The following is a 26,005-nucleotide window of genomic DNA, read 5'->3' as shown; positions in this document are numbered from 1 at the left end:
ATTATAAAGCTTATGATTATTCTCTCCTAATAAAAAATCCACGAATTTTGCTCTAGGAATGGGGTGGGAGGGCTTTTTATAGGCTAACTATCCCAAGTAGATTAGAGCTTATAATTATCCTCTCCTAATAAAAAATCCACGAATTTTGCTCTAGGATGGGGGTGGGAGGGCTTTTTATAAGCTAGCTATCCCAAGTAGCCCATATGCATACCCAACTAGCCCTTTGCCAAGTAGCTAGTTATCCTCCATCCCATTGTGGGTTCAACAAGATAATGGTGGGTTGGATCTTCACAGTTGAGTTTGGGTGATTCTCACATAAAATGGTGGCTACATAAGTTAATTATGGTGTGCTAGACTATGGCTTATTAATTTGTATGGGCCTGCATACACTAAAGTAAACTATTAGAGATATTCATGACATCCCAATTCATAAAAACAACTTGCCACTTACCACTATTGATTTTTACCCATGGTTTTTCAACTTTCTATCTAAAAAATCCAACCTTTACCATACCATGGTTTTGGAATCTTAATCCATTCAACCTTAGAAGATTTTATTAATTAATGTCCACACCCCTTGCTTAAGGTGGGTCTCTTCCAGATAACCATAATATTTTATGTCGGGTATTATTACTAGGGTAATTGGCATGTGCTATACTCCTTTTTGAGGTTCATTTCTTTAAATTCCATTATCGTCATTTTTTACCTACTATTGTCAAAGTTGTACACACACATAGGTTCCAAGACTCATTTAATAAAAATTTCTTGGTACATTCACTACAACTATTTTTTATAGGCTAAATTTATTTTTTAAAATTTTATATCTCATCTATGATAATTTTAATCATTTATTCTCATTTTCTCTCTACACAACATCTCATAAATTACACTAATTAAAATACAGGGTAAGAGGGATCTTACACATGCGAACTCAAACCAAACTAATTGTTAGATATAATAACACAGTCGACTATATGCATTAAATCACACCTCTTCAAACCCACCCAACCTTTGGTCCCAACACTCTTAGCATAGTGCTCCTCCTAAGCAGGCAAGACTCCTTCAAATCCACCTCAAGCGAGGAGCTTTGGGACAAGATGAGCCAACTAAATGCAAATGTGAGTGGAGGAATGGTGAAACTCCTAGAAACAAGAGCTGCCATGGTCCTTTGAGCCCCAAATTCACTAACTAGCTCTGTAAACAAGACCATAAACTTTATGAAAAGGGCATTAAGCTACCTTACGTTTGGGCAAAGCTCTAGTGAAGGAGTAGGACCAAGACTAGAAACCTCAAGGTTTACTCTTACAAGAAATGGTTAAACCATGTTGGATGCCATAATGTTTCAAACATTTGGTGTCAATATCCTGATCTAGGTTTATCCAACCTGACCACACAGCCAAGTAGTCCACAACAATCGTAGTTACGAAAATTGGGACATGTCTTTTTCAATGTACCATTAGGGACAAGCATTTCACAAAACACCCAACACAGCAAGAATGCATAGTAGAAGTCCCACCAAGTACTAGAGCCCATCATAAAAGTTTCTTCATCATGCAACCAAGTTCCAGTTCCTGTCTATTCAGACAAGGAACAAGAACATGGGGAAGGATAAAGAGCCAACGACCAGGACTACCACAAACCCAAGGAGACCATTAACATAATGCATTCTTAGACAAAGCAAGCATGTAGTCTCAAAGCCAAACCAAGTGCCATTAGAAAATCACATAGCCATCCCAACCCCATGGATTAAGAAATCCAAAATCTCAAACCCTGAATAGAGGGATTTGCACAACCACTCCCTTTACTGCCACATGAATGGATGTCATTTGAAATGGGAAGGGCTGCCACAAACCTAGCACCTAGAGGCTCTAAATTAGGCAAAACAAAGCCAATCCACATCATCTCAAGCAAATTGGCACATTAAGAGGTTTGACAGGAGGGGAGGCAGCTGCTTGGTTTAGGCGCAAGGTTGGTTGGTTGTTGCAGGTACTAGAGGCCACCTATTCGAGGCGTATACACGTAGATGCTTAGCTCCTTTTAACAAATGTGAATTTGGTGGAGTTCAGTAGTAAGGATAAAGTAGACTCACATATATATTCCCTCATGAAACGAGGAAGAAAATTACTAATTCTCATGGGTGATCATTTGCACATTTACGCACTTTTAGATGAATTCTAGGAGTTTCTTTCACTTTAGTTTTACACGAATTCCGTTTGGACTTGCCAAATAAAATTCAATTATCCCAAGGTTATTGTAAGGTTCTTAAAGAGTAATTCTAGGAGTTTCTCTCACTATAGTTTTATACGAATTCTATTTGGACTTACCAAATAAAATTCAACTATCCCAAGGTCATTATAAGGTTCTATCCTTAAATTAATAAAGCTTTTTCCAAAAACAATCCCAAGATAAATTGGGCATGTGTAATAGTACTTCTCTCTCTACTAATTTAAGGGTTTATATAAGATTAAGCCATTAATTAATTTCATAGGGTCATGTCAAATAATTATAACATATCCGTGCTTTAAATTAATCTAGGTGTAGGGAAATACCCATAAATTTATTCAATTTTCTAAGGTCTATTTAATTATTCTTGACCTTTGGATTCTCTGTTTTAATTATTCTCTATTTTATATTCTTATGTAGAGATTTAATTTAATCCCAAAAAGCAACAAGATACCCTAAAATTTACAAGGTTTGATTTATCCTTTGGGAAAAAAGCTCTAAGTGATATAATTGAGCTCTACAAGCCTTACAAAAATTATGCTAAGGTGGTTCTATCCTTAGGGTGCAATGCATTAGATCCACATAGAATTATTTATTTAATTAATTGACCCGATAGAAAAAAATAATTAAAACCATTCACATGTGAAAAAGACAAGGAAAATGCATAAATTGATTAATTATACATGATGTACCTTGTCAGCCTTGCTTGGGGTTTGATGAGGATGCTAATTTGTGAGATTTTGATGCTTCCTCTTCTTAAAAATGTATGCCTACTATTGAGCCTCCAAATGTACAGCCACAAACTCCAATGCATAGACTTTGATAAGGTTGAAGTACTAGATATGCACTCTATGCTATAACTTGTACTCACCTAGTCTAGGTCCATAAAATTGTGTAGAATGTACTCTCCTATGAGCTAGAAAAAATCATTTATTTGCAATAACAGTGGGGGTATTTTTATACATGAAAATGATAGCTGGGAACTAGTTATGCACTCCTACACGAGCTCATGCGTGTAGTTGTGTGGGACTCATGCATGTAGTCCACCAAAATCCATGCAACTAAACGTTAATATTCTTGAGTCGTCTTGCTTTCCTACTTTAAAAGCAAGGCAATGATTTAGCACAAAGAATTTATCCATCCCCACTTTCTCTCTCTAATTTTAGTAGGTAAAGGATTAGAAATCATGGTTATTGTGAGTAAGAAGGCTTTTCCACTAGCGCATTCACAACCTTGTTCTCCTTCCCTAATCTATACTTTATCTCAAACTTAAATTCTTAAAAAGAGTTTGCATCCATCTTCTTTGCCTCATAGTAAGATCATTCTAAGTGGAGATCCACTTTTAGCCTAACTTTAAGCTCTTATGATCAGTACCAAAGTGAACTTTTACCATAGGAAGCTAGTGTCACCAAAGCTTTAAGGCATGTACTATTACTGCAAGTGGCTCAAAATCATGGACATCATAGTTTCTCTCATGCGGCCTTAACCTTTCGAGATTCATATGCTATGGGGCATCCTTATTGCATTAGAATTCCACCAATAGAGAATCTACTACCATCAATGATCAGTTTAAAATGCTTACCAAACTTGTGTAGCTTCAACACAAGATTAGTCCAACTTTTAATTTATCAACAAAGGCGCTCTGCCACATAGGAGACCATCGAAATGGAGTATCCTTTTATTAAGAAGTGCTATCAAGGGAGAAGCAATCTTGGAATATTAGGGAATGAAAATCCGATACCACCCTGTTAAGCCTAAGAATCCTCTCACTTCCTTTGCCATCTTCGGTTCAGGCCAGTTAATAATAGCTAGCACCTTTATTGGGTTAGCTAAAATTCTATCTTTTGGCACTATGAAACTTAGATATTCAATGTGATCGATAAAGAAGGTATACTTAATCTTCTTAGTGAAATGCTTGTGCTTTTTTAGGATTTACAAGACTTTGCGCATATTCTTTTTATGATCGGTAACATTTTTGGAGAGTGAACTAGAATGTCATTATAGAAGACTAAGATGAAATCATCCATATGCTCTCTGATGATTTCTTGCATTAATTGAAGGTAGCAAGGGTATTAATCAATCCGAATGGCATTCTATATTGGGCATTAAAAGTTGCCTTAGGATTATTCTACTCCTTAATCTTAATTTGATAGTACTATGACTTCAAGTTAATTTTTGGGCATTAAAAGTTGCCTTAGGATTATATTGGGCATTAAAAGTTGCCTTAGGATTATTCTACTCCTTAATCTTAATTTGATAGTACTATGACTTCAAGTTAATTTTTGTAAATAATTGGGCACCATGCAATCGATCTAAGAGCTCATCTACCTTAGGAATGGGATACTTATTCTTCTTGATCATTATTTGATTTAATCCTTGATAATCAATACATAGCTTGAGAATCCCATCCTTCTTCTTTTGGAAAAGTATGGGCTTCCTTTTGTGTGGGGATACTTTAGGCCAAACAAGGTCTTGCTCCAAAAGGTGTATCAATTGTTCCTCGAGTTCAATCGCTTATTCTATAAGAACCATCTTATACGCCCTCCTTGTAGTAGGTCGGGCTCTAGGTAGTACCAGCTCAAACTCATGCTCCACCTTATGAGTTAGAGGCAATTTGGTTAAGTCCTCGTGAATTATATTGGCATACTCACTTAAGCATTTGGGTTCCTTAACATTTGATTCCTTGTATGTAGGATTTAGCTTAACAACATAAATTGCCTGATTTTTTCTAAGTCCTTTCAATAGTTTAACAACATAAATTGCTTGCTTTTTTCTAAGTCCTTTGAATAGTTTAAATGCCTTCAAGTTATAGGTAGGAGCTCTAGTTACTCCAATTCCTTGCACCTTATTCTCGTGAAGATCCATGAAAGAAATAGTCTCTTTGGATGAATGGATGTTAGCCTGAAAAGAATCTTCCCACTAGCCAGTTCTACTTGCATTAGTTTACCACCTTGATTATGGTTGATTACTAACTTACGCAAACATCTAGGCAAAAGGAATGAATGAATGCTTCCTAAATCAACTAAAAGTTTAAAATTTTTCCCATGGTAGTTGGCTAGGGTCTGCTTTACCAAAAATTATTGATTTTGACCCTCATGCTCAATGGTGGCGACATGAATTCAGCCTCTTTCTTCTTTGTCCTAGTCAGCAATTGTAATGGCATTAGACACAGCTAGCTGGGCTAGCATTTTCTTGCTATGATTTCTCCAATTCTGAGGTGGGGGTCCCTCATTGCTGTGTACTGAAACTGAAGTCTGTGATATTGGGATCGTGGGGTAGTTTGAGTTGGGAATAATAATATTAGGAGCATATGGACAATCGCTCATCATGTGAACTGGCTCTACAGGCATCTAAAGCGTTTGCACTCTTTCCTAAGTTGATAGTGTAATTTTGATGGCAACTGGGATAAGAATTTTGTCCTCTGGGTCCTCTAGCCTTATAGCCTTATAGCCTTGACTCCTAGACTTCTCTTTAGTTTATGTAACCTGAAATTATTTGCCAAGGTTGAAGCTCTCTTTGGGAGAGGGGTCATAAAGGATCTGAATTGGGTTGTTTCCTTTTGTAAAGCTTATGCGAATTCCTAAGACACTTTCAGTGCTTTTGCTATATATGAGGGCTTTGTAATTTTCACCAATCTGCCAGCGGAGAATCTAGTCTTAGAATGAATCAAGGAACAAGAATTTTATCGTCCATCACAAAAACATAATGGACAAGACTTGCATAAGATTAATGGTATGCCTTCAAAGATTTCCATGCCTGAGATAATTTTAAGATTTCATTCATATTTTCCTGTTGGAATCCTGGGAGACAAAATCTATGTTGGAGTTACACCTTCATATCTTCCAATCTGAGTTGATCTTGATTCAATTGGTTGGACTCAATACGATTTCTCTAACTACTATGAGCTACTCTGATTATCTTAAGCTAAGCAAGGGCCATCTTACTATATTATCTTAAGCGGAGTAAGGGCCATCTTTGTACCTTGCTATGTCAAAGTACTCATCCATGGAATCAATCTAATTCAAAACTACTTCTCTAAGATTATTTCCTTCTCCTCAGAATGGACCTAGTTGGGATCTATGGAGAGCTTCTTTAGCATCATTATTCATTGCTTCCACTTCAGGTACACCATTTTGATCCCGACTGCCATGGCTCATGATTTCTTTTTGAAAGAAAAGACTTCATATCAAAATCTTTATAATGATTAACAAAATTTCTTGAAGACAAGAAAATTCTTCCTTTATTTCTTCAAAGTTTATTATATCATCTAGGGGATTCTCAACCCCTTGATCCAAAAGTAAAAAACGTTAGTGTACTAGCCTATATTTTCTATGAGGAAGATGTAGACTGAGATAGTTAAGCTTGGCTAGGTATTCATCTAAGGTAAAGGGGCTCCTACCACAAATTCTATATTCCTTTACAAAATTCAAAACTTCCATAATCATGGCTAGACTCAAGTTTGAAGCATAATATGGAAGATATTCTATATTTATCTCAAGGATAATTTTCTATGTATCCTTATTCCACTGATGTCGCCACACATGAATGAGGGTTGGTAGGGTTGACCAAATAATATTCCCTATAACTACGATGGTAGGTTATGTCCATTACTCTATAACTAGCCATATGCTCAAACTCAACTTAGATAGCTTATTATTCTAGAGAGAAAGGCAAGTTCTGGGCCATACTACATTATGATTTACACATTATTACTTAAAAGATAAGATTCACATTATGATTTACACATTAAGATTCACATTAAGATTTACACATTATTACTTAAAAGATAAGATTCACAAATACAAAAGACAAACATCTCTTTAAAGGGCAGCTCAAGGGGCATTATATTGTGTGGGTGTAGTTATAGGACCTCAATGATTTCAAAATTTAGATTCGAGGCCACCCATTTTAGCTTTACAAGATTTTTCACATGCACTTTGTGAAAGTGTTGCTTTTGACTATGTATGCTGAGTTTCTGGTTCGATGAAAAGTTACAGCAGAAATTTGGTTGCAAGACAGTGTGTAGAGAATTTGAGATTTGTAGATTGTTGGTGGGCATATGTTTGTGTGACTATTCCATATATAGTTATAGGATGGAGTGCTATTAGCATATTGGTCATGTTAATATTCAGCAATGCCCAAAGTATTGTCACATGTTTAACGAAGTTCAAAATGCACAAAGTATGTGAAGCTTGCCAATTGGTAAAATAGTCTAAGCATGTGTTTCCACATAATAGGAATGTGAGTCAAAGACCATTGGATGTGGTGCATGCCCTTATTATGTATTGTCCACAGTAGGAAGGTGTGGGTTTACTTTATGAAAGAGAAAAGCGAAGTGTTTACACACTTTTAAAGCTTCATAACTATGGTTTAGATATTGGATCACTAGCAGATAATGATGATATTGGATCACCACATGACGATGATAGATGAGGATAATATTGTATCGGTGACCTTGAATGGTTTTAGCATACAGTCAATTTTAGACCTGCATTGGAGTTTGAGAGGACTTTCTTGGTTTTTACATTGCTCTCCATAGAGCAACAAGAACATGTCCTTAGTGGACTTGGAGAGTCATGTCCTTAGTGGACTTGGAGAGTCCTCTTAGTGTTAGTTCATGGTAAGGGAGGTTGAGGACATATGCAAGAAGGCCAAGTCTTGACAGTCTGATTTTTTTTGGGATCTATCATAATACCTTCAGCTGAGATAAGGTGAACTAAATATTCTGTTTTCTTTTGAAAGAAAGAGCTTTTCTCAGGATTAGCAAACAATTGGTTCTATTTTAAAAGTTTGAAGACAAAGGTTAAATGTTGTTTGTGTTTTGCTTCATTTTGATTGAAAACAAAAATGACATCAAAGAAAATAATAATGAAATATTGATGCTTCAAGAAAACATGGTTCATCGTTCTACTAAATGTAGTAGTTGCATTGGTCAGACCAAAAGCCATAACAAGAAATTCATAGTAATTGGTTTGAGTGCAAAGTACAGCCTTATACAATCTTGATGATATCAAGATTATTAATCTTTTTAAACACACATGGAGCACCAAGATTATCTAACAAATCATCAATAAGAGGAATAAGATACATGTTTTTTATAATTATTTTATTCAATGCTCTATAGTTGCATATGCGATATGTTTTGTTCTTTTTCTGGACTAGAAGGCTCCAAAAGGCAAGCTACTAGGTCGAATGAAGCCACTGTATAAAAGTTCTTATGTTTATTGTTGGATTTCCTTTTGTTGTGTGTGGTTTTATCTCTAAGAGGCTCTATGAGGTGATTGATTACTAGGGATAATCTCAATGGTATGATCTTTTGGGCAAGATATAGATAGCCTTGGGGTTAGGCCATCTGCAAAAGAATCTTTGACTTGATTTGGAAAAGCTTGCTAACTATGAGACAATTTATGCTCGATTGCTTCACATAATCCATGTAAGCTTTCTCACGTTAGTTTAGTGTATGTTTTATAATAATGGATAGAGTTCAAGTGTAGCATCACTGTGAAGAATTAAAGTTTCATTATGATGTGTGATCCACATCATGTGTGTATCATAGTCAATTCGGGGATTAAATTGATGACGAAGAGGCATGCCCAAGATAATATCGCTAGTATGTAAAGGTGCAATCAAGATTTTTTTTTCTCTTTATAAAAGGACCAATGGAAATTTCTAAATGTCTAATTTCCTTAGTGCCATTATAATGTATATCTTGAAATGAATACTTGGCCTTATAGAGAGATGGACATGTCTCTGTTAATTGCAACTTCTTAACAACACATTTAGAAATAAAATTGTGGGTGCTTCCAGCATCATGAAACACTACAACATCATGACCATTAATTTTACCCTTCATTTTAAGCAATGAATAATCTGAAATAGGGTTACTTGGCACATCATTTTGGTCGCGGGTTTTACCATCGCCATGTAGCATATCTTCAGACTAATTTGGGGCATCATCACCATCTTTGTTAGGCTATTAGTATACACTCAATGCTTACCTCTTAGCATGTATGTCACATCTATGTTTGGTGCACATTTGTAAAGGCCCCCATTATGAGGAGGAGCCAGTGGTGCACGTGTCTTTAGTGAGAACCCTGACTTAGACGCACCGATGGGTTTGTTATTATGACCATTGATGGTTAGGAAATGGGCAAGGGTTCACATAAGGAAAAGACAAGAGCAGGTGGAAGCCATGAGGAAAGCTCATGCCACGAAAGTGTGGAACAAAGAGAAAATGATTGAAGACTTCCAGGGATGGGCAAAAAGGGAGAAGGCAAAAAAAGAAGAGATGCAACAAAGGCTCTAGGAAGAGAAGGGGCAAACAAGCACCAAAGAGACGGTCGTCAGACATATGAGGAGTTTAATCCAAGTTGCTCAATAAGAAAGAGTAGTAAAACCATCCAGTTGGAATGATATCGCAAATTTTATGAACCAGTTGGACGAGGCTGTAGTGGAGAAACAAGGGCATAGCAGCTCGCCAGGTAGGGGAGTCAGCACACAGAGTAAGCCCCTCATCTAGGTCTCGAGATGTACGAGAAAGCGATAGGATCTCATGACTCGTGGACCCGGGTGAGGAGGCAATAATTCACGCACAAAGCAGGACTACCAGTGCCCCTCGCCAACAACAGAGTCTCTTGGCAGAAAGAGAAAGGACAAGACCCATTTCGGAACCAACAGGTAGACCACCTTATGGGTGGAAATGGAGTTAAGGGGGAAGGAGAAGGTCAAGAAAGCCGGAGCAAATTGTTTTTTAGGATGAGCCACATGCCTTTACAGTAGAATGGCTATTGATGTAATGGAGAGAGCGAGAAAGAAGTTCCTAGATGCTAAGCCCATTGAGGTGCAGTTCCGTTGAGGTGCAGTTCCGTTGAGGTAGATGAAAAGACTCGGCTAGGGCATACGTGGGTGAGCAACAAGAAAAGGGCTTACGAGCCCAAGTCTGCTCCTCCAGATAAGCCCATACAATTTGTCTCAGGGAGATTTGCCCACGGATGGGGAACGTGAAGAAGGGGGGTGGTGTTATATGCACATTATGTGTGTATATACTAGGAGGCTAACCCACATGAGGCTTGTGAGCATGGGAGCATGGGAACAAGCTCTAGTGGAGCATGGGTTAGGACTAACCTTAAGGGTTGAGGTTAGGGTCAGGCATCCAAGGGTCACACATGGGAAATGGAGAGTCAAGAGTCACTTGACGGTCCTCCTATATAATAGGGGCATGGGGCACACTCAAGGGAGGCTTGGGGGCTTGGAGGCCAAGGCTATGTTATCTTGAGGCTTAGGCTGTTAGCTTGAGGCTAGGTTATGTTATGCTCTCTTGTGTAGAGGATCATAACTACTCACCTACCATTTCACACTATAGCTACATGCTACTGGATTGGAGTTATACCTCTTGATGGTATGGGACATCAAGGTAGAGGTATAATGTATTTCATTTATAATTCATGGTCGCGTGGATGAGTTTATGCCTGATTTATGCATGTTTATGCATAACAATTATCTAGAGAGATCTTAGGGTTTTAACAGTGGTATCAGAGCAATCTCTAGTTAATTGTTGTTGATTTTTCTTTCTTATTGTAATTTTTGGTATTTTTTTTAAGTAAATTTTAATATTTACTAATAAAAATATTATTTTATTGATTTGTGTTGATAATTTACACATGGATCATCGATATGGCGATTGAAATGCATGTTACTACTATTCAATGGACGAACCGATGTTGCGAGAGAATTTCGTGAATTTAATGCTATTTTTTTCTATTTTTTGTGGTTTAAAATAAGCATTAATGGAAATTTTTATGAAAAATACCACATATTTTATTATGGGTATTTTTGGTAGAATGGATTCCCTAAATTTCTAGAATTTTTAGGAATTTTTTTCTAATTTTAAAGAAATGTTTTGAGCATTTTTATGGTTAAAAATGTATTCTTTAATACATTTTTGCGGGTTTTTCCGCAGGTATGCGATTAAATTTCTGCCGATTTTCTACTGAAATGCAATAGGGGACAGCATGTTGATGCATTGAATGCTCTCTCGTGTGTGTGGGACCCTCTTCATCTCTCAATTCTGAATTTTCCTTCTATTTTTCTCTTGCGTGTATAAACACCTCTTAAAAAAGCACATTTTTTTATTAATGTTAATCATAATTTAAAGAGATTAATTAAATGCTAATCTCCCTCTCTCTTCAGAAAAAAATTCTCTAGAATTTTTTTGAAATTATTTTCTTGAAATCCTTTCGCTTTCCGCATTCCTGGGAAACCTTTTGGCTTTCCAAATTCCGGAAAATCTTTTGACCTTTCCGGATTCCGGAAACTTTTGACCTTTCACATTCCGGAAACTTTTGACCTTTCACTGTCCGATTTTTTTTTTTGTCTTTTCATTTTCCTGAAATTGTTCGCTTTCCATATTGCGGGAAAACTGTTGGGATTCCAAATTTTTTTTGACCGTTCGTATTCTAACTGTGTTCGGGGTAAATTAAAAATTTTAAAAAATTCTTGAAAATTAGTGAAAAATTAGACATAGGTTATATTAAATTACAAAAAAATGTGGGGTTGGTGTTTGGCATGTGGTGTGTCCATTCGAGTGCTCGTGAGACCATTCAAATTCTTTTAAAAATATATTTTTTGGCCCAAAAATTTAGAAAATCCATTAAAATTATAAATTTTCATTGGATTTGAGAATTGTCGGGCGAAATTGGAACTTTCGTGAACGATGGGATTCTCAGGAAAAATTAGGAATTTTCTAGAAATTATTTTGAGAAATCCTGAAAAATTGATATTTTTAAAATATCACTGGTATTTTGGTAAATTAAATTGCTAAATTTTTTTGGAAAAATATAGGTTTGGAATGCCATAAGATAGGTTTGGTGGAATTCAAAATTATCGTATTTTGAGGCCCTATAAAATTAGAGAAAATTAGAAAAAAATTATGATAATTCTTTTTCTCTAGAATTTATTATTTTTGAGGGTTATTTAATGTTGAAGTACGTTTTCTCATGGTGGCTGACATTAGATAGATGCGAGTTATTTGCATATTATTAATACGATTGTACCTTGTATTAGTAGATATTTTTGTTTGGATTAATTCTAAACGATGTCTTCATGATTTTTTGCCATTGTTTAGCCATTCATTTTGGACATGTTCTTTACTTTCTTCAATGATGGCTAGGATTTGCGTTCAAAGTGTGTTTCACCTTTGACACTTTTTCATGATAATTTATTTTGCACTTGTTTAAGTGTGGTCTATGCTTAATTTCTTAAGCTTAGAACAAATTCTATCATGGGTTAGTTGATCGGTTTATTTTGATGGATTTTATTGGATGTTTTCCAAGTTTTATATGGACTCATCAGGTTTTGCCTAGATCACTTGTATCTAGGGGTTTTTTAATGAGTGCTACACACGTGTTTCACTTGCTTACTTTGGAGTTTTGTTTGAACGACACCACGTTCATAAACTCCGGATTGATGAGTTGGCCACCAATTTTAAATGCTTCTTTTGACATGAGTAATGATCATTAGATGGCATGCATTGATTTTTATTATCAACTATGGTTTTCGTGGATTTGAGGAGCTTCTATGCTTTTATCCATGGTTTTATAAGGATCTTTTGATCTTTTGGATAATTTCATGTGCTTTGAAGGTAGCATTTGCCTTTATTTTTTGCATGTAATTTTGGAGTATATTTCTTGTACTCTTGTACATATTCCAACTCAGATACCTAGTTGTTTATGTATGTAGGTGAGTTATTTTTCTACCCCAACTTTATTGTGTTTATTGGGTAGTTATCTCATTAGAAAGGCGCCAATAATTCAATTTCTTTTCTAATGATGTACTCGAAAAGAGTTATTCCTTGATGTAGTCTCAGGAATATAGAGACGGGTTTTAGTATGTGAAAGTCTAGGATAAGGCCATCTTATTCCTTTTATACAGGATTTTATTCATTTTTCCTAGACGGCATACTAGGGAGTTTCAAATTATTAAGCTATGTATGGGTGCTATCATGATGGTATGGGACGCTAGCGATCTCTCACATATATTATCTTATGGGATAATTTGGGCTCAAGATTGTTGCTTTGCTTACATCACTTAGCATGTTGATCTCAACATGCTAAAACAATCTCATTTTCTGAATTCATTTAAAGTTATAGTGTGGGCATTCTCTAGATAAACTTCTTTTATCTATAGCCTGCATGTATTGATGAGTGTAATCTCGCCGGCATTTTCACTTGTTGAAATCTTTTTTTTTAGAGTTCAATGAGTTTATCTTGTTGTGTTCGGATTAAGGAAATTTGGATTTTTCCTTTGTTGGCATTTCTTTCTCTAGCTCCATACTTTAGGTGATTTATACAGTCAACCTAATGGTTTACAAATGGACATATGTGACTCATCGAGACGTTGATGACTCTCTATGTTGATGATATGGGTAACTCGGGACACCGATAATTCCATATGCAGATGTGGGTACGTTGGGGTGCCGATGAATCCCTGGTTCCTGCTGTTATAATACCATGTTTTTCTACTTTATTCCGAATGGTTTACAACGAGGAAATTACTTTGAGTATGAATTCCTCTGATCATCCACAGTCTGATGGGCAAAGAGCGTATGAATCAGATTGTAGAGGATATGCTTCGTGCATATGTCTCTGGAAAAGCACCAAATTGGGACAAAAATCTTCTAATGATGGAATTTGCCTATAATAGTTTTAAACATACGACTATTGGTTTTAGTCCGTTCATGCTTATGTATGGGTATCAACCCAGGGCACCTATTGATGTCGGTCTTAAGGACATCGAGGGATTTCTTGCGTGATATGCAGGAAATTCTGACCGAAGCTCGAGCTTCTATCAGGAGTGCTCAACAACAGGATAGGGCACGGTTCTATGCTGACAGAGGACGCTCAATTTGGTCTTTTGAACCACGAGCGTTGGTTTATTTAAAAGTTCCTAAAGATTTTCAGACTTTGTCAAAAGGAAAATGCTCGAATTTATCTCTTAGATATTGTGGTCTATTTAGATTTATACATCGGATTGGCACGGTTGCGTATGAACTAAAACTATCTCCAATTGTTAGAGTTCATCCAGTCTTTCATATCAATAGATTGAAAGGAAAACTGGGAGGTGAGGATAACATAGTTACTCCTCAAGAACTCGTTGAAGTCGAAGAATTATCCTATGTTCCACATGAACCTGTTAAGGTACTTGAATTCAGGGAAAGGAAACTTTGTAGTTGACTAATCCCTGAGGTTAAAATTCGGTGGAACGATAGGAAAATAGAGGATTCGACTTGGGAGTCGGTTGAGATTGTTCAGCGCAGTTCTCCGTCTTTTCATTGCAAGAGTGCAATGTTTTGAGAGAGGGGAAGTATGTTATATGCACATTATGTGTGCATATACTAGGAGGTTAACCCACATTAGGCTTGTGAGCATGGGAGCATGGGAACAAGCTCTAGTGGAGCATGGGTTAGGACTAACCTTAAGGGTTGAGGTTAGGGTCATCCATCCAAGGGTCACATATGGGAAATGGAGAGTCGAGAGTCACTTGAGGGCCCTCCTATATAATAGGGGCATGGGGCACACTCAAGGAAGGCTTGGGGGCTTGGAGGCCAAGGCTATGTTATCTTGAGGCTTAGGCTATGGTCTCTTGATGTTAGCTTGAGGCTAGGTTATGTTATGCTCTCTTGTGTAGAGGATCATAACTACTCACCTACCATTTCACGCTATAGCTACATGCTACTGGATTGGAGTTATACCTCTTGATGGTATGGGACATCAAGGTAGAGGTATGATGTATTTTATTTATAATTCATGTGTGCATCCCTTGGGCTCGGGGGTGGTCGGTTGGATAAGTTTATGCCTGATTTATGCATGTTTATGCATAACAATTATCTAGAGAGATCTTAGGGTTTTAACAGGTGGACAAGGCCCTAAACACAAGAATTGTAGAACTCACTCGCAGAGGTGATTCGGATGCAAAATTTTGTTTACTCAAGAGGAAAGCAATTCTAGTTGCACAGGAATAAGGCCAACCGATCAATTATAGTCTCCACCGAGCAAAGGCCGTCAGGATTTGGGCTCCTTCAATGACCATCAACTACTGTGGGCTTCGCTGCTAGCTCAGCGTCCACCGTGATCGCCAGGTGTTGGTGGCCATCCAGCCTTAGCCACTGCCCAAGCATATGCGTTAGTCTGGAATGAAATCTTCTTCCTTTTGTAACAACCTTGTAACTGTTCTTGCCCCCAACGGGTAGTACCCGGGCGGATGTAAAGAAAGTAAGGGGAACTATCCAGATATACGGGATAGGAAAGAGGATAGAGGGTATCTACTAATTGTGCCTACGGCATTGTACGAATAAGCTAAGCATTATGAGAAGGAATACAGAGATGTGTTGATGCGATTCTCCCTTCTGTACTGTCTAAGTGATTCCTAGTCTGTTTAAGTACCTTCCTATCTGGGTAGGTCTTCTATCAAGAATTTGGATCTAGAGTCATCCCTGTCCGGACATGACTCCTATCTGGAATCAAGATACGGAGTAATGTTAGGGATCATGTCTGTCTTAAGAACTCACCTCAGTAACGTCATGACTAGCTTCCTTAGCTTAAGCAGACCGACGGCACAACGCTCTGGCGTTAGCTTATCACATTGGGCACAATTGCATTAGTCGATGCTCATCCAGAGCCAACTAGGTGGTTCAGAACCACGCAAGTGCCGGGTCTAGACCAGACACTGACAGATGCTCTCCAAAGCCAAGCACAAGAGAAGAGAAGGACATTATGCATGAAGAACCATGACTCAAGAGCTAGAGAGAGAAGAGGTAAGCCCACGAAAAAAAGTAGAGAAAAGCAAGACCTAACAGTTGAGGACAACCATTTAATAAGTTGGGGAGATGTCTCGAAGCATCAAAATACAAGTTACTCATGTGCAAAAACGCAATGCACGCCAAAGAAAAAGTTTGGAAAAAAAAGAGAGATAAAGATGGCATTGATGATGTGGCGATGGTGACGTGGTAGTGACACATGGCAGGATAGCACCACAAGGTCATCTTATAGGCTAGGAATGATACAAGTAGCTTTTGGAAAGCAAAAGATAAAGCTTTTTAAATACTAAAAAGAGGAGCTTTTATTATTAAAAAGATGTTTTTTGGACTATAAGTGAGTTTTAAAGCGCTTTTCTCAAGTGCTTTTGGGCAAGAACTATAAATTCAGCTATTCTCTCATTGTTGAGACATATAAGAAGATAAGAGAGCTCTCTAGCTCTAAGAACTTGTACTCAAGACTCCTCCAAGGAGTTTTATCTAATATTAACTCGGAGGGAGGGGGATCAACCCAAGGCTATTTCAACCCCTAGTGTGGTGTCGTCTCTCTCTACTCCCTCTTTTTTGTTTATTTTCAGATTTCCTCAAGGTTTTACAGGTGAAATTGTTATTTTCTTGAAGATAAGCTCCGTGCCACAACCCTTACGAAGGCTTGTTTCAGGGAACAAATTAAAAGCATTAACCTACATAAATAAAATAAAATAAACAAGAGAACTTTTGACACAAGATTGGGTTGAATCTCCCCTAGATGAATGTGGCCCATCATACCACTCACCTATATTTATATGTATTAAAGCTTGCTTTTCAAAAAGATAAAAGCATAAGAGCTTTTGAGTTTTTTAGCGTAAAAGCTCTTACAAAAGTATAGCAAGCTATACATATAAAGTCTTGGGCCTACCAAAAGTATAAAATACTAATTGACATGTACAAAGGTTTGAGGCCTTAGCCTTACAAAAATATTAATGCCAAAATATAAAATGATAATAGGTGTTCACATGGTTTTCAAAATATCTCATTATGGTTCAACAAATGTTCCCACACGCAATGTTCACATGTCTTTCTAAATATCTCATTATGGTCCAACAAATGTTTCACCGCGATTAACAAATAATTCACCACTCCAATCATCGCCTACATCTAAAATAATATTAGTCAACACACAAAGCCGATTAAACACATGAATCCTGACTATATCATACCAGCACACATAGCTGATGAAACACATTAATCCTGAAAAATAATATAAATAAAAGGCGCATCCAAAATAAAAATATCTTCGAAATATTCTCAATAAAATAATGAGCGTCCCCATAGATTCAACCCAATCTTGTGTTGACAGTGATATCTTTCCTATTTTTAAGCTCTTTTGTTTATTTTTTTTGGTTTATGTAAGATTTATGCTTTTAATTTGTTCCAATTCTATGGTTTGCTCTAATTTGAGAAATAGAACTCTTCTCCAAGTGTCATAAAAATCCTGGCAATTGGGAATAACTATTAATGAGCCATCTTTTAGGGGTGGTTTAGACCATTAAGAGGAGTTTCTTTCATTCTTTCTTGGGGGTAGGAAGGAGAGTCCTTCCCACCTATGTGCGATAATTCTTCCATTCCCTCCCCTTCTCTCATTTCCTTTCTTGCCTTGTATCAACCTCTCTATGAGGCAATATTTAGTGCTCCTTTTTAGGAATTGAAAATATACAAGTTAATCTTTTAAAAAAAAATTTTGGCGACTACTAGAGGGAGCAAGTACTCCGTGAGGACCCCTCATATCCTCTACAAAGCGAGGGCAAGGTAACTATTTGGAGATCGAACCTGGTACCTCCAAGTTACAAGCCACCCCCATTAACCACTACAACAAGCGCCCAATGTTAAAATATACAAGTTAATCTTGTTAAATTATGCCTTTAATTCTTTTTTGGTTAAATTAAGTGGTTTGGATATGTTAAGTTAGCAAGGACAAGTCCAACGACCATACTAGGACAGACGAGAAGCAAAGGACATAACTTTCAATCAGGAAGCCGTCGTTTGGGGGTGGTTTAAACCAGTAAGAGAGGGTTTCAAGCTTGTTAGTAACCTAATTTTTCAATAGTTGAACCCCTAGGAATCGAAGGCTGGGAGATACACACCTAAGGATTTAATCCTTATAATTTACAAATGGTAATGGCTATTAGTAAGCCATCTTCCGAGGGTGATTACACAGTCCTAGGCAAGGTAAGCTATTAATGAACCATTTTGAAGAAGTAACTCATGCTTAGATAGTGATTAAGAATTGGCTACTGACCCGAGGATCTTGATGTAGATAGATACCCTTATACCTTTGGCGTAATTTAGAAAGTGAACGAGAAAGCAACGTACCCTTGGCAGAGAGAAATTTTTGCCTTTACCTATGAGCTCCTTTTTTTTTTTAATGACTAAATTCTTAAGGTGAATCTCTTTTATGGTATGACCACTATCTTGAAGTAAACCTAGAGCAAGAATGTTATATTACAAAATTGAAGAGTAGAATAGATTCCTCCCCTCACAAGAGGCATGAGTCTAACAAGGAAAATTTGGATGGATCATGTGTTGCTCTCGCTCTAGGGTATGGATTACTTATATAAGAACATTAGCCACCAAAGAGAGAAGCCATAGAAAGCCCGATATAAGAGTATATCAAGCAAGAACCAAAGAAACTATTCTACATTTGATGATTTTGGAGGTCGAGCTAGAGAGAGAGAAGAGAGTCGAAAATCTCACAAGTTGGAGAAAGAAGTGCCTATGTGGGTCTAAGCTTGATTATGATAGGACCCATTGGGTAAAGATCCTGGAAATGACTTTAGAGGAAGAGAATCTTACGAGGGAAGTGCGGGAAGTTGGGTTGTCTCGGTGGTAGATCAAATATCAACCGGGTGGACAACGGATGAAAAGTAGAAAGACATGGTTACTTTTATGACATGTATATGGACATGGTATTTCAAATGATGTAATGCATGCTGGGTGTGTAAGTGAGCTAAAGTGACGAGTAGGTGCTTACTTGAGACCGGCTCTCTAAACAAAAACTGAGAAGTGGGTGGTCATGTGGTCCCAAGAGGCGCGAGAGCTTTCCAAATTAACCCAAAGATCACCACTCTCCAACTAAGACTTGCACGCATAACCGAAGAAGAAATTAGGATAGTTGTGATGTGCTTGGCCTTCTACAACCCTAGGCCTCTCTACTTCAATTTGATTGTATTTTTGTGAGTTGTTGAGAAGCGAAAGGTCTCTCTCAAACCAAACCTTGTGTGGCCTTCATCATCATAGCATGTGTTGCCATGATATGAATTTGATCTCCAAGATTGACTCGCATGAAAGGCACACTAGTTGAGAACTTCCATTTAGGTAATCCAGGCAATGTACTCTTCGATACTATCTAGCTGGCAGTTCCCCAAGGCTCAACTAGTTGAGAACTTCCATTTGGGTTATCTAGGCAATGTACCCTATGATCTTGAATCTACTAGATAGTAGAGAGTGAAGAGCATCCCACCTAGTCAATGGTAGTTGTCTAAAAAGGTACTACACCAGCAGAGAAGAGCCTGACATAAAGTTAAAAGCACTAGTGGAAGGACTTGGCCCAAACTTGAAAATGGTGTAATAGGATTACTATGCCACAATCAACCGAGGGCAAAAACAGATCCAATTCAACACCACTAGCAAATATTTTGAAGTACGAATTTGGATCCACCACTATAATAAAGCTTGACATTCAAGACATACCAAATCATCAGCCACAAATTCCAACACTTAGTCTGAGAAAAGCGCATTGAGTCCTGGTAGCCGCACCTATTTGGGTGACTATTCGTCAATCAAGAATGCAATGCCGGGATTTAATCCACAAGGTCTGCGAAAGGCCAACACTGAAACTCAAGGATTAACGAGTGTTTGACAAAAAGATGGTTGGAAGAAAGAACAAAAAAAAAGGAGACAACCCCAGCACACAAACTGTCAACCACACCACCATTGGTAAAGTTCACAACCCAAAATTTCAAGTGTTGCTTATGCAACAAGAAGCTAGAGTCACTCCTATCCCTTTTGACAATAAGAATAACAATGAAGGAACCCATAAAGAATGTCACGCCCACAGCCTGCAGTGTACTAACTCCATCAACCAGCAAGGGGAATTTTCACATATGCAATCAAAAAGGCTGGTTCTTGCAGGAGAGCAAGATTGGCTTGGGCCCGACATGAGTGCAAGATGTTATCAAGTTTGCTTCTCACATGAAGCCAAAGTGTAATCAGGCTTGCGTCTCAAAGAAGAGTAAGATTAGCACAAGGAAAAAAGGTTATCATGCTTGCTTCTCACAGGAAAGCAAGATTCACATGAGGGAAAAATCAACAAGCTTTTCATTGTTACGCTGCAAAAGAATGTACAAAAACAACAAGGCGAGCTGAGAAAAAGTTTGTGACTGATGAGATTGTGCAGAAACCAAGAATACTTTTATAGTGAGTCTTTGCCACTCTTGGAATCTGCACAAGGCTCCCCTACCAAGTGTACAGATGAATAACCTCTTGACAGTATTTGAAGACATATGGCATCAGCACCAAGAAGAAACTAATTTACAAACTTTGATCCGTGAAACAGAATTCAGCAATCCCTCATTATAGCCTGAGGGTCATAGTCAAAAGCTTCTCCAGCCTTCACAAACCGACCCTTCACTCGCTTCCTAATGTCTGCACGGGCTTTCCGTAACTCATAACGAATCTTCTTCCCATACCTGTCCATTCAAAAGTTGATTGTTTTTGTCAATAGCATGCCAAATAGCTACACAAAATCCAACAAAAAGGCAAAAGACTGAGTGGATAGATGACTTACTGGCGGTTCCTCCTTTTCTCCTTGTACCTAAGCATAGCATCGTCTCTAGCATGAGCTAAGGCTGCACTATCAGGACTTGTAGAGCCCCAAGGGGGGTCACCCTTTGGAATCATGGATGATGCATTGCTATCATAAGAGAGACTTGAACAAAATGGCCACCATATAAAGGGAGTCAGACTAGGGATGCCATTTGATCCATCTGCTCTCTGACACACAGTCTCAATTATTGATTTTTTGTTATGTTGAGACGAGCCGTCATGTCGTAGACCAACAGACAGGTCCCCTGATGAGAATGGGGACAATGGTTCATCCACATAAACCTGCACGTGAAAAGTTCATCAGACTCATTACCCAATCCTCTCTATCAATCAATCTTCTTTCATTACACTGTGAGACAATGGATAGAGACATGATTGGTTAGCAACTCTATTTACTAACTATAACTAATTAACTCTTAATTTGATGTGGGAACTCTTTCCTACTGAGAAGCAAGAAGATGAAAAACCTTTGTGGGACATGCGCACACATGCATGTGAATGCCTGGACACATGCAAACACGCGAGACACAGAGAGAGAGAGAGAGAGAGAGAGAGAGAGAGAGAGAGAGACTATGAAGACCAACATTTTGAGAATCAAGAAATTCAGCTGTAGGAGTACTCTCTATCTGGACAAAAGACTCAGCAAGTGAACTGCTCTGATCAACGGAAGTGCAACCAGAGTTCTCAATTGTTGACGGTTTTGCATGAGGACCAGGAAAAATGTCTTCATAGTTGTCAAGCATATGATCAACGTCGGACATACTCATGCCATCATACATATCACCATCGTCACAAATGCTGAATTCTTCCAAATGAGATCCCCATAACTGCAAGAAAAACAGAAACGTGACTTCGCAATCTTGAAACCAAAAGCACACATTGTGTCATGCACACCACATCAATGAAGTAAACCTCATAGGCAGCAAAATTATGACCACAAGACACTAAACAGTAGTTTCTACACCTTTGACCTGAAGTATGGAAAATATCATTAGTGTAACATTACTATAGGTCAACATCCTACCAATGTAATGTTTAAAGATATCAAAAAGGGTCATTCCCTACCCTTGGACAGGGAACATCAGCACCAAAGGTCAAAACTCAGCAAGAGACGGCTCCCCTCAAAGATGCAAGATTTCAATGTACATAAGTTTTCTGGGAATTTGGACCACCACTTGAATGGAAGGAGCTGCTGCTTTTCATTCCTGTAGTCACAAACACTGAGAGCCGAAGTTCATGGCAACCCCAACAATAGAGATCCAAGAGACCTTAGTTTCCAAGTTCACCACAACGGTGGATGAGGTGGCTATTAGATAGCAGTTCTACAAAAGTGTCAGAAGTTCCAGATTATGTATCTGGAGGACAGACTTCGACACAATTAGTGGTGTCTATAGAAAATATGTACCAACCAATGGAAAGTTTAAATTATCTCCCAAACTTAACAAAAACTAAGTGCAATCTTGACTCCATGAGAGTCTACTCACAAAAGCTTCAAATCATCAACTACATCAGGCATAGCATAGACTGCATGCTATGACATCCCCACTCACGCCTTCAGTGCCCAAAAGTAGGTGCAGGTTCATGCATAAAGATATGTCACCAAGAGTGGTGTCTATAAGAAAGCCTCGAGCTACTTTAGACATTGGTATCCACAACATAAGTGATGTTTGAAAAAGGATTTTCACCAACTGAGCTGCAGTAGTTGGGCTATGTGCAAGAGGTTACGAGGGAGAGGAAAGCCTAATCTCAGCCAAACGCTGCTGTGAGGAACAAGTATTCAGCCCAACGTTGACTTGCTGCAGATCAGACCAGCTCTTCGTGCCCCCACGGCCGCTCTGTTGCTGAAGAACTTCACAGATACAATGAGATGAGAAATACAGTCCCAAATCGCCCTTTATATAGGGGGGTTGAGGACTTCAACACCTTTGAGGACCTGGAAAAGGAAAACAAGTAGGGGAAGCTAGAGTGCTCCTATACACTCCCTCTACCTTCCAAGAGTACTATCCGTCTCAGTCATGGATTCCTTGTCCCCTGTCCAAGGCTCTACCAAACATGTGTCCACTCCTGTAACTGCTGCCTACCAGTGACATCTCCTGGAGAAACCCAAAAACATGTTTCCACATGAAACCCTTAGGGGCCTGTTTCACCAAAAATCGGGTGACCTGTTTCCCCATGAAACATCTGGTCTAGCCCAGCATGAAACCCTTGTCCTGTTTCCATGTGAAAACATTCTCGGCACATTCTCAATGTAGTGCCAACACAACACACAAACAAAAGAGAGAGCTCTTACTCAATATGTCTGGCTGTATTTCTGCCCCACAACTATGTTGCAGGTCCCTCTGTTCCTTCCATGCAGGAAGAAAGCAATCAGAAGCCAGTCTTATCACCGATGCTTCAGTCCCATAGGTGATTGGCTGGCTCAGTCAATTTGAGTCATGACTCATACTACAAGGTGGTCAGAATGACGGAGACGACAAAGGTACTTAATGCATCCATCTATATAATCAATGATACTGCAACCTGGTGGAGGCTGAACACACCAATGTTGTTGTAGATTACACATGGGTGGATTTGGCAAGATAGGGTAAAAAGCAGGTACGTGACTCCTGACTAGAACATAGCTGCAATGAAACGCCTTCATACCCCTGCTGGGGTATGAAACGTTTCGAGATCATGTTTTTAAAAAAAAAACTTTGGGCCCTATCCAATAGCGACCCCCGACATACACATTTTTTAAATAAAGCATACCTGCAAAGCACTTGCGCAGTGCAATCGGCTTCCTCTCCAATATACTTGCTAATTTTTGCACAGAATCTGCCCACCCATCTTCCTTGGGCCTTGTGCATCCCCATTTTGAGGTTGGTTGCTTCAACTTTTTGCTGATTTGACCCAATTCTTTAGAAAAGAATCAGATTATGAAAGTGTATGTTCTATGACTCTTTAGGGCCTGCCTAATATTTCTAGCCCAATTGGGTTTTTTTTGGAACTTGTATCACCCCATACGAAACGTCCCTTAAAGATATGAAATACATTTTTTGAAACACCTCATAACTATGAACTCCAGAAGTTGGCAGTTCACCTTCAAGAAGATCAAGATAGCCAGTGTAAACATTTGTTTCCGGGTTGGTACCTCACATTAAATGCCAGGTCAACAGGTTCAAACCGGTAACATTATATGCAACCCTGGCTTTAACAAAACAGTTTGAGCCAATAGTGGCTAAATACTTTAAACAGGGTCAGCTTTCTTCTTCCTCACAGTCCCCTATAACAATTTTCCTGTATCTAAGGCTCCAACTAAGGTCCCTACCATTGAAACATGCTCTGAGAATAACCAAAGCATGATACTAGTAACTAAATATCCCCCAAACCCTCACAAGGTAGAATTGAAAGAGAATGGAAGTACAAGTCGATGAACCCCCAAACCCTCACAGGGTAGAATTGAAAGAGAATGGAAGTACAAGTCAATGAAATAGAGAACCCTACTAATTCTACAAGACTTGCACATCCCAAGCAAAACAGACAAAGTGTATGACCACTGAAAAATCACAAAAGAATCAATACCACACATCCACAGGGTACCAAAAGCTTTACATGTCAACTAGTTCCACCTGAACATGTTTGGAACAGTATTGCTGCTACTTACTTGCGGAAATATAGTAGATGAATGCCACAAGACCCCTGCAAAGCAAAAACTTGCGGCACATTTACTTCAATAAAAGTATGCATGGCAGAAGTTTGTATGTAAATCGTTAACATTGCCACTTGCGAGGAAACCCACATGTGTGCCAGGAAACATACCTCGCTTGCTTGGCTTGCTAAGTCCCAATCCTGGAAGATGTCTTCTTGTGACATGCCATCTGTTTTGTTTTGCACATGACTAGGCACGCATGGAGAAGGCGAGAACAACTGGGAGAATGGCAAGCGAGGTTGAGATTCTGTTTGTCGTGTTGGTGTCAAGATTTGGGGTTGAAGCTTCTCTAAGTCTCCATGCATGTGTGTACCCTGCATAAGTTCATGCCAAAACCAAAGATCTTCTCTTACAACTAGGTCTGCAATCAAAATACTGAACAACAGCTTCCTAAAGACTATGTTGAGCAAACATGAAAATAAGAGTCCCCTGCACATCAAACCTTTTTGCACAAGATAGGTTCCTACAAAGCTTCTCACAGACCCAATAATAGAAGCTGTTACCTTAGAAAGGTTGGGCGTACAGCCAGAATTCGCACAAGAGCCTTGCCGAGAATACATGTGCGCTGCAGGTTGAGTGTCGTAAATGGTTGTTTTCAAGCAAGTGGGCGAACCGACTACGGCGGAGCAAGGGGTGCCCACGTGTGGAATCACAGTGTCGGAGCGGTCCAGGTCGCAATCCGACAGGAGGGCGAGCTCCGCGGCAGATGGACAGCCTGTGAAGGAGGGGATCGGGCGGTGGTCGTGGTGGGTGAGCGGGCTGCGGTGGGCGCGCGCCGCATCGCATTGCGGGCAGAGGGGAGCGTTGTGGCAGCGGAGAGCGGCGGGGGCGGAATGACAGAGGGCGCAGAGCAGGGTCCGCGAGTGGCGGCGAGAGAGGGCGTTAGCTGAATGGACTTGGGCGTCGCAGGCCAGGCAGAGGCGGGCGGCGTCCGCCCCGCAGTACACAGTGGAGGGCGCCTCCCCGCAGAAATCGCAGTTCGTCGCCATTAAAACACAGCAATGCCTCGCAGAGAAACCTTACTGCTTTTTTGATGAGTGTAATCGCATGTGACTGACCTGTTCAGATAACAAAAAGTGCAAAAAGTGCACCGCCCTAGTGCGCACACTTCTCCGTCTCCTTACAGACTGCTAGGGCACCCCATCGTTTGGGCAGGCAAAGGGTAAGTAAGCCTGGTAAGGCTTTGGGCGCCCCCATACATTGCTTTGCAAAAAAAATATTGCTCTAAGGACGACACTTTGGTTGGATTGAAGAAGACCCGCTCACCGATGTCCAGCTGCCCATGTTCCATGGGCACGTTGTGTAGCAACTAAGTCACTTTGTAGGCACCTCATATTCTGTATAGGAGATACGCCCATGCACGGCAAATCAGTTTATCTCATTGGCTACCCCCCAAGCCATTTTGTGTGAATGGCTTCAAC

At 39.1% G+C, this 26,005-nt stretch overlaps 1 protein-coding gene across 2 annotated transcripts; it reads right to left on the bottom strand.

Annotated features, from left to right (window-relative positions):
- Positions 1-20,366: 20,366 nt before the first annotated feature.
- Positions 20,367-25,685, bottom strand: LOC147605241 (zinc finger protein CONSTANS-LIKE 10-like). 2 transcript variants are annotated; one of them, XM_086794328.1, is made up of 5 exons: positions 25,088-25,681; positions 24,695-24,898; positions 21,481-21,723; positions 20,859-21,178; positions 20,367-20,760 (listed from the first exon to the last, which is right to left on the bottom strand). In XM_086794328.1, the coding sequence occupies exons 1-5, from the start codon at positions 25,571-25,573 to the stop codon at positions 20,631-20,633; spliced, it is 1,383 nt and encodes a 460-aa protein (XP_086650454.1). In that variant the 5' UTR covers positions 25,574-25,681; the 3' UTR covers positions 20,367-20,630. The 2 variants fall into 2 exon arrangements, with proteins under 2 accessions (XP_086650454.1, XP_086650455.1); XM_086794329.1 differs by lacking the exon at positions 21,481-21,723 and having other exon boundaries at positions 25,088-25,685.
- Between the last annotated feature and the right edge of the window lie 320 nt (positions 25,686-26,005).

The sequence above is a fragment of the Cibotium barometz genome, chromosome 60 (genome assembly GCF_041138505.1).
Source record: "Cibotium barometz isolate CiBa-2024 chromosome 60, ASM4113850v1, whole genome shotgun sequence".
NCBI classification, from domain to species: Eukaryota; Viridiplantae; Streptophyta; class Polypodiopsida; order Cyatheales; family Cibotiaceae; genus Cibotium; species Cibotium barometz.
Note: the sequence above shows the minus strand (reverse complement) of the source record. Positions and strands in the feature narration are given on the sequence as shown.

Coding starts and splice junctions, on each gene's coding strand:
- LOC147605241 (XM_086794328.1), bottom strand. CDS start 25,573: ATGGCGACGAACTGCGATTTCTGCGGGGAGGCGCCCTCCACTGTGTAC. Junction 24,899..25,087: donor GTACGCCCAACCTTTCTAAG/GTAACAGCTTCT, acceptor GAACTTATGCAG/GGTACACACATGCATGGAGA. Junction 21,179..21,480: donor AATTTCTTGATTCTCAAAAT/GTTGGTCTTCAT, acceptor TTTCACGTGCAG/GTTTATGTGGATGAACCATT.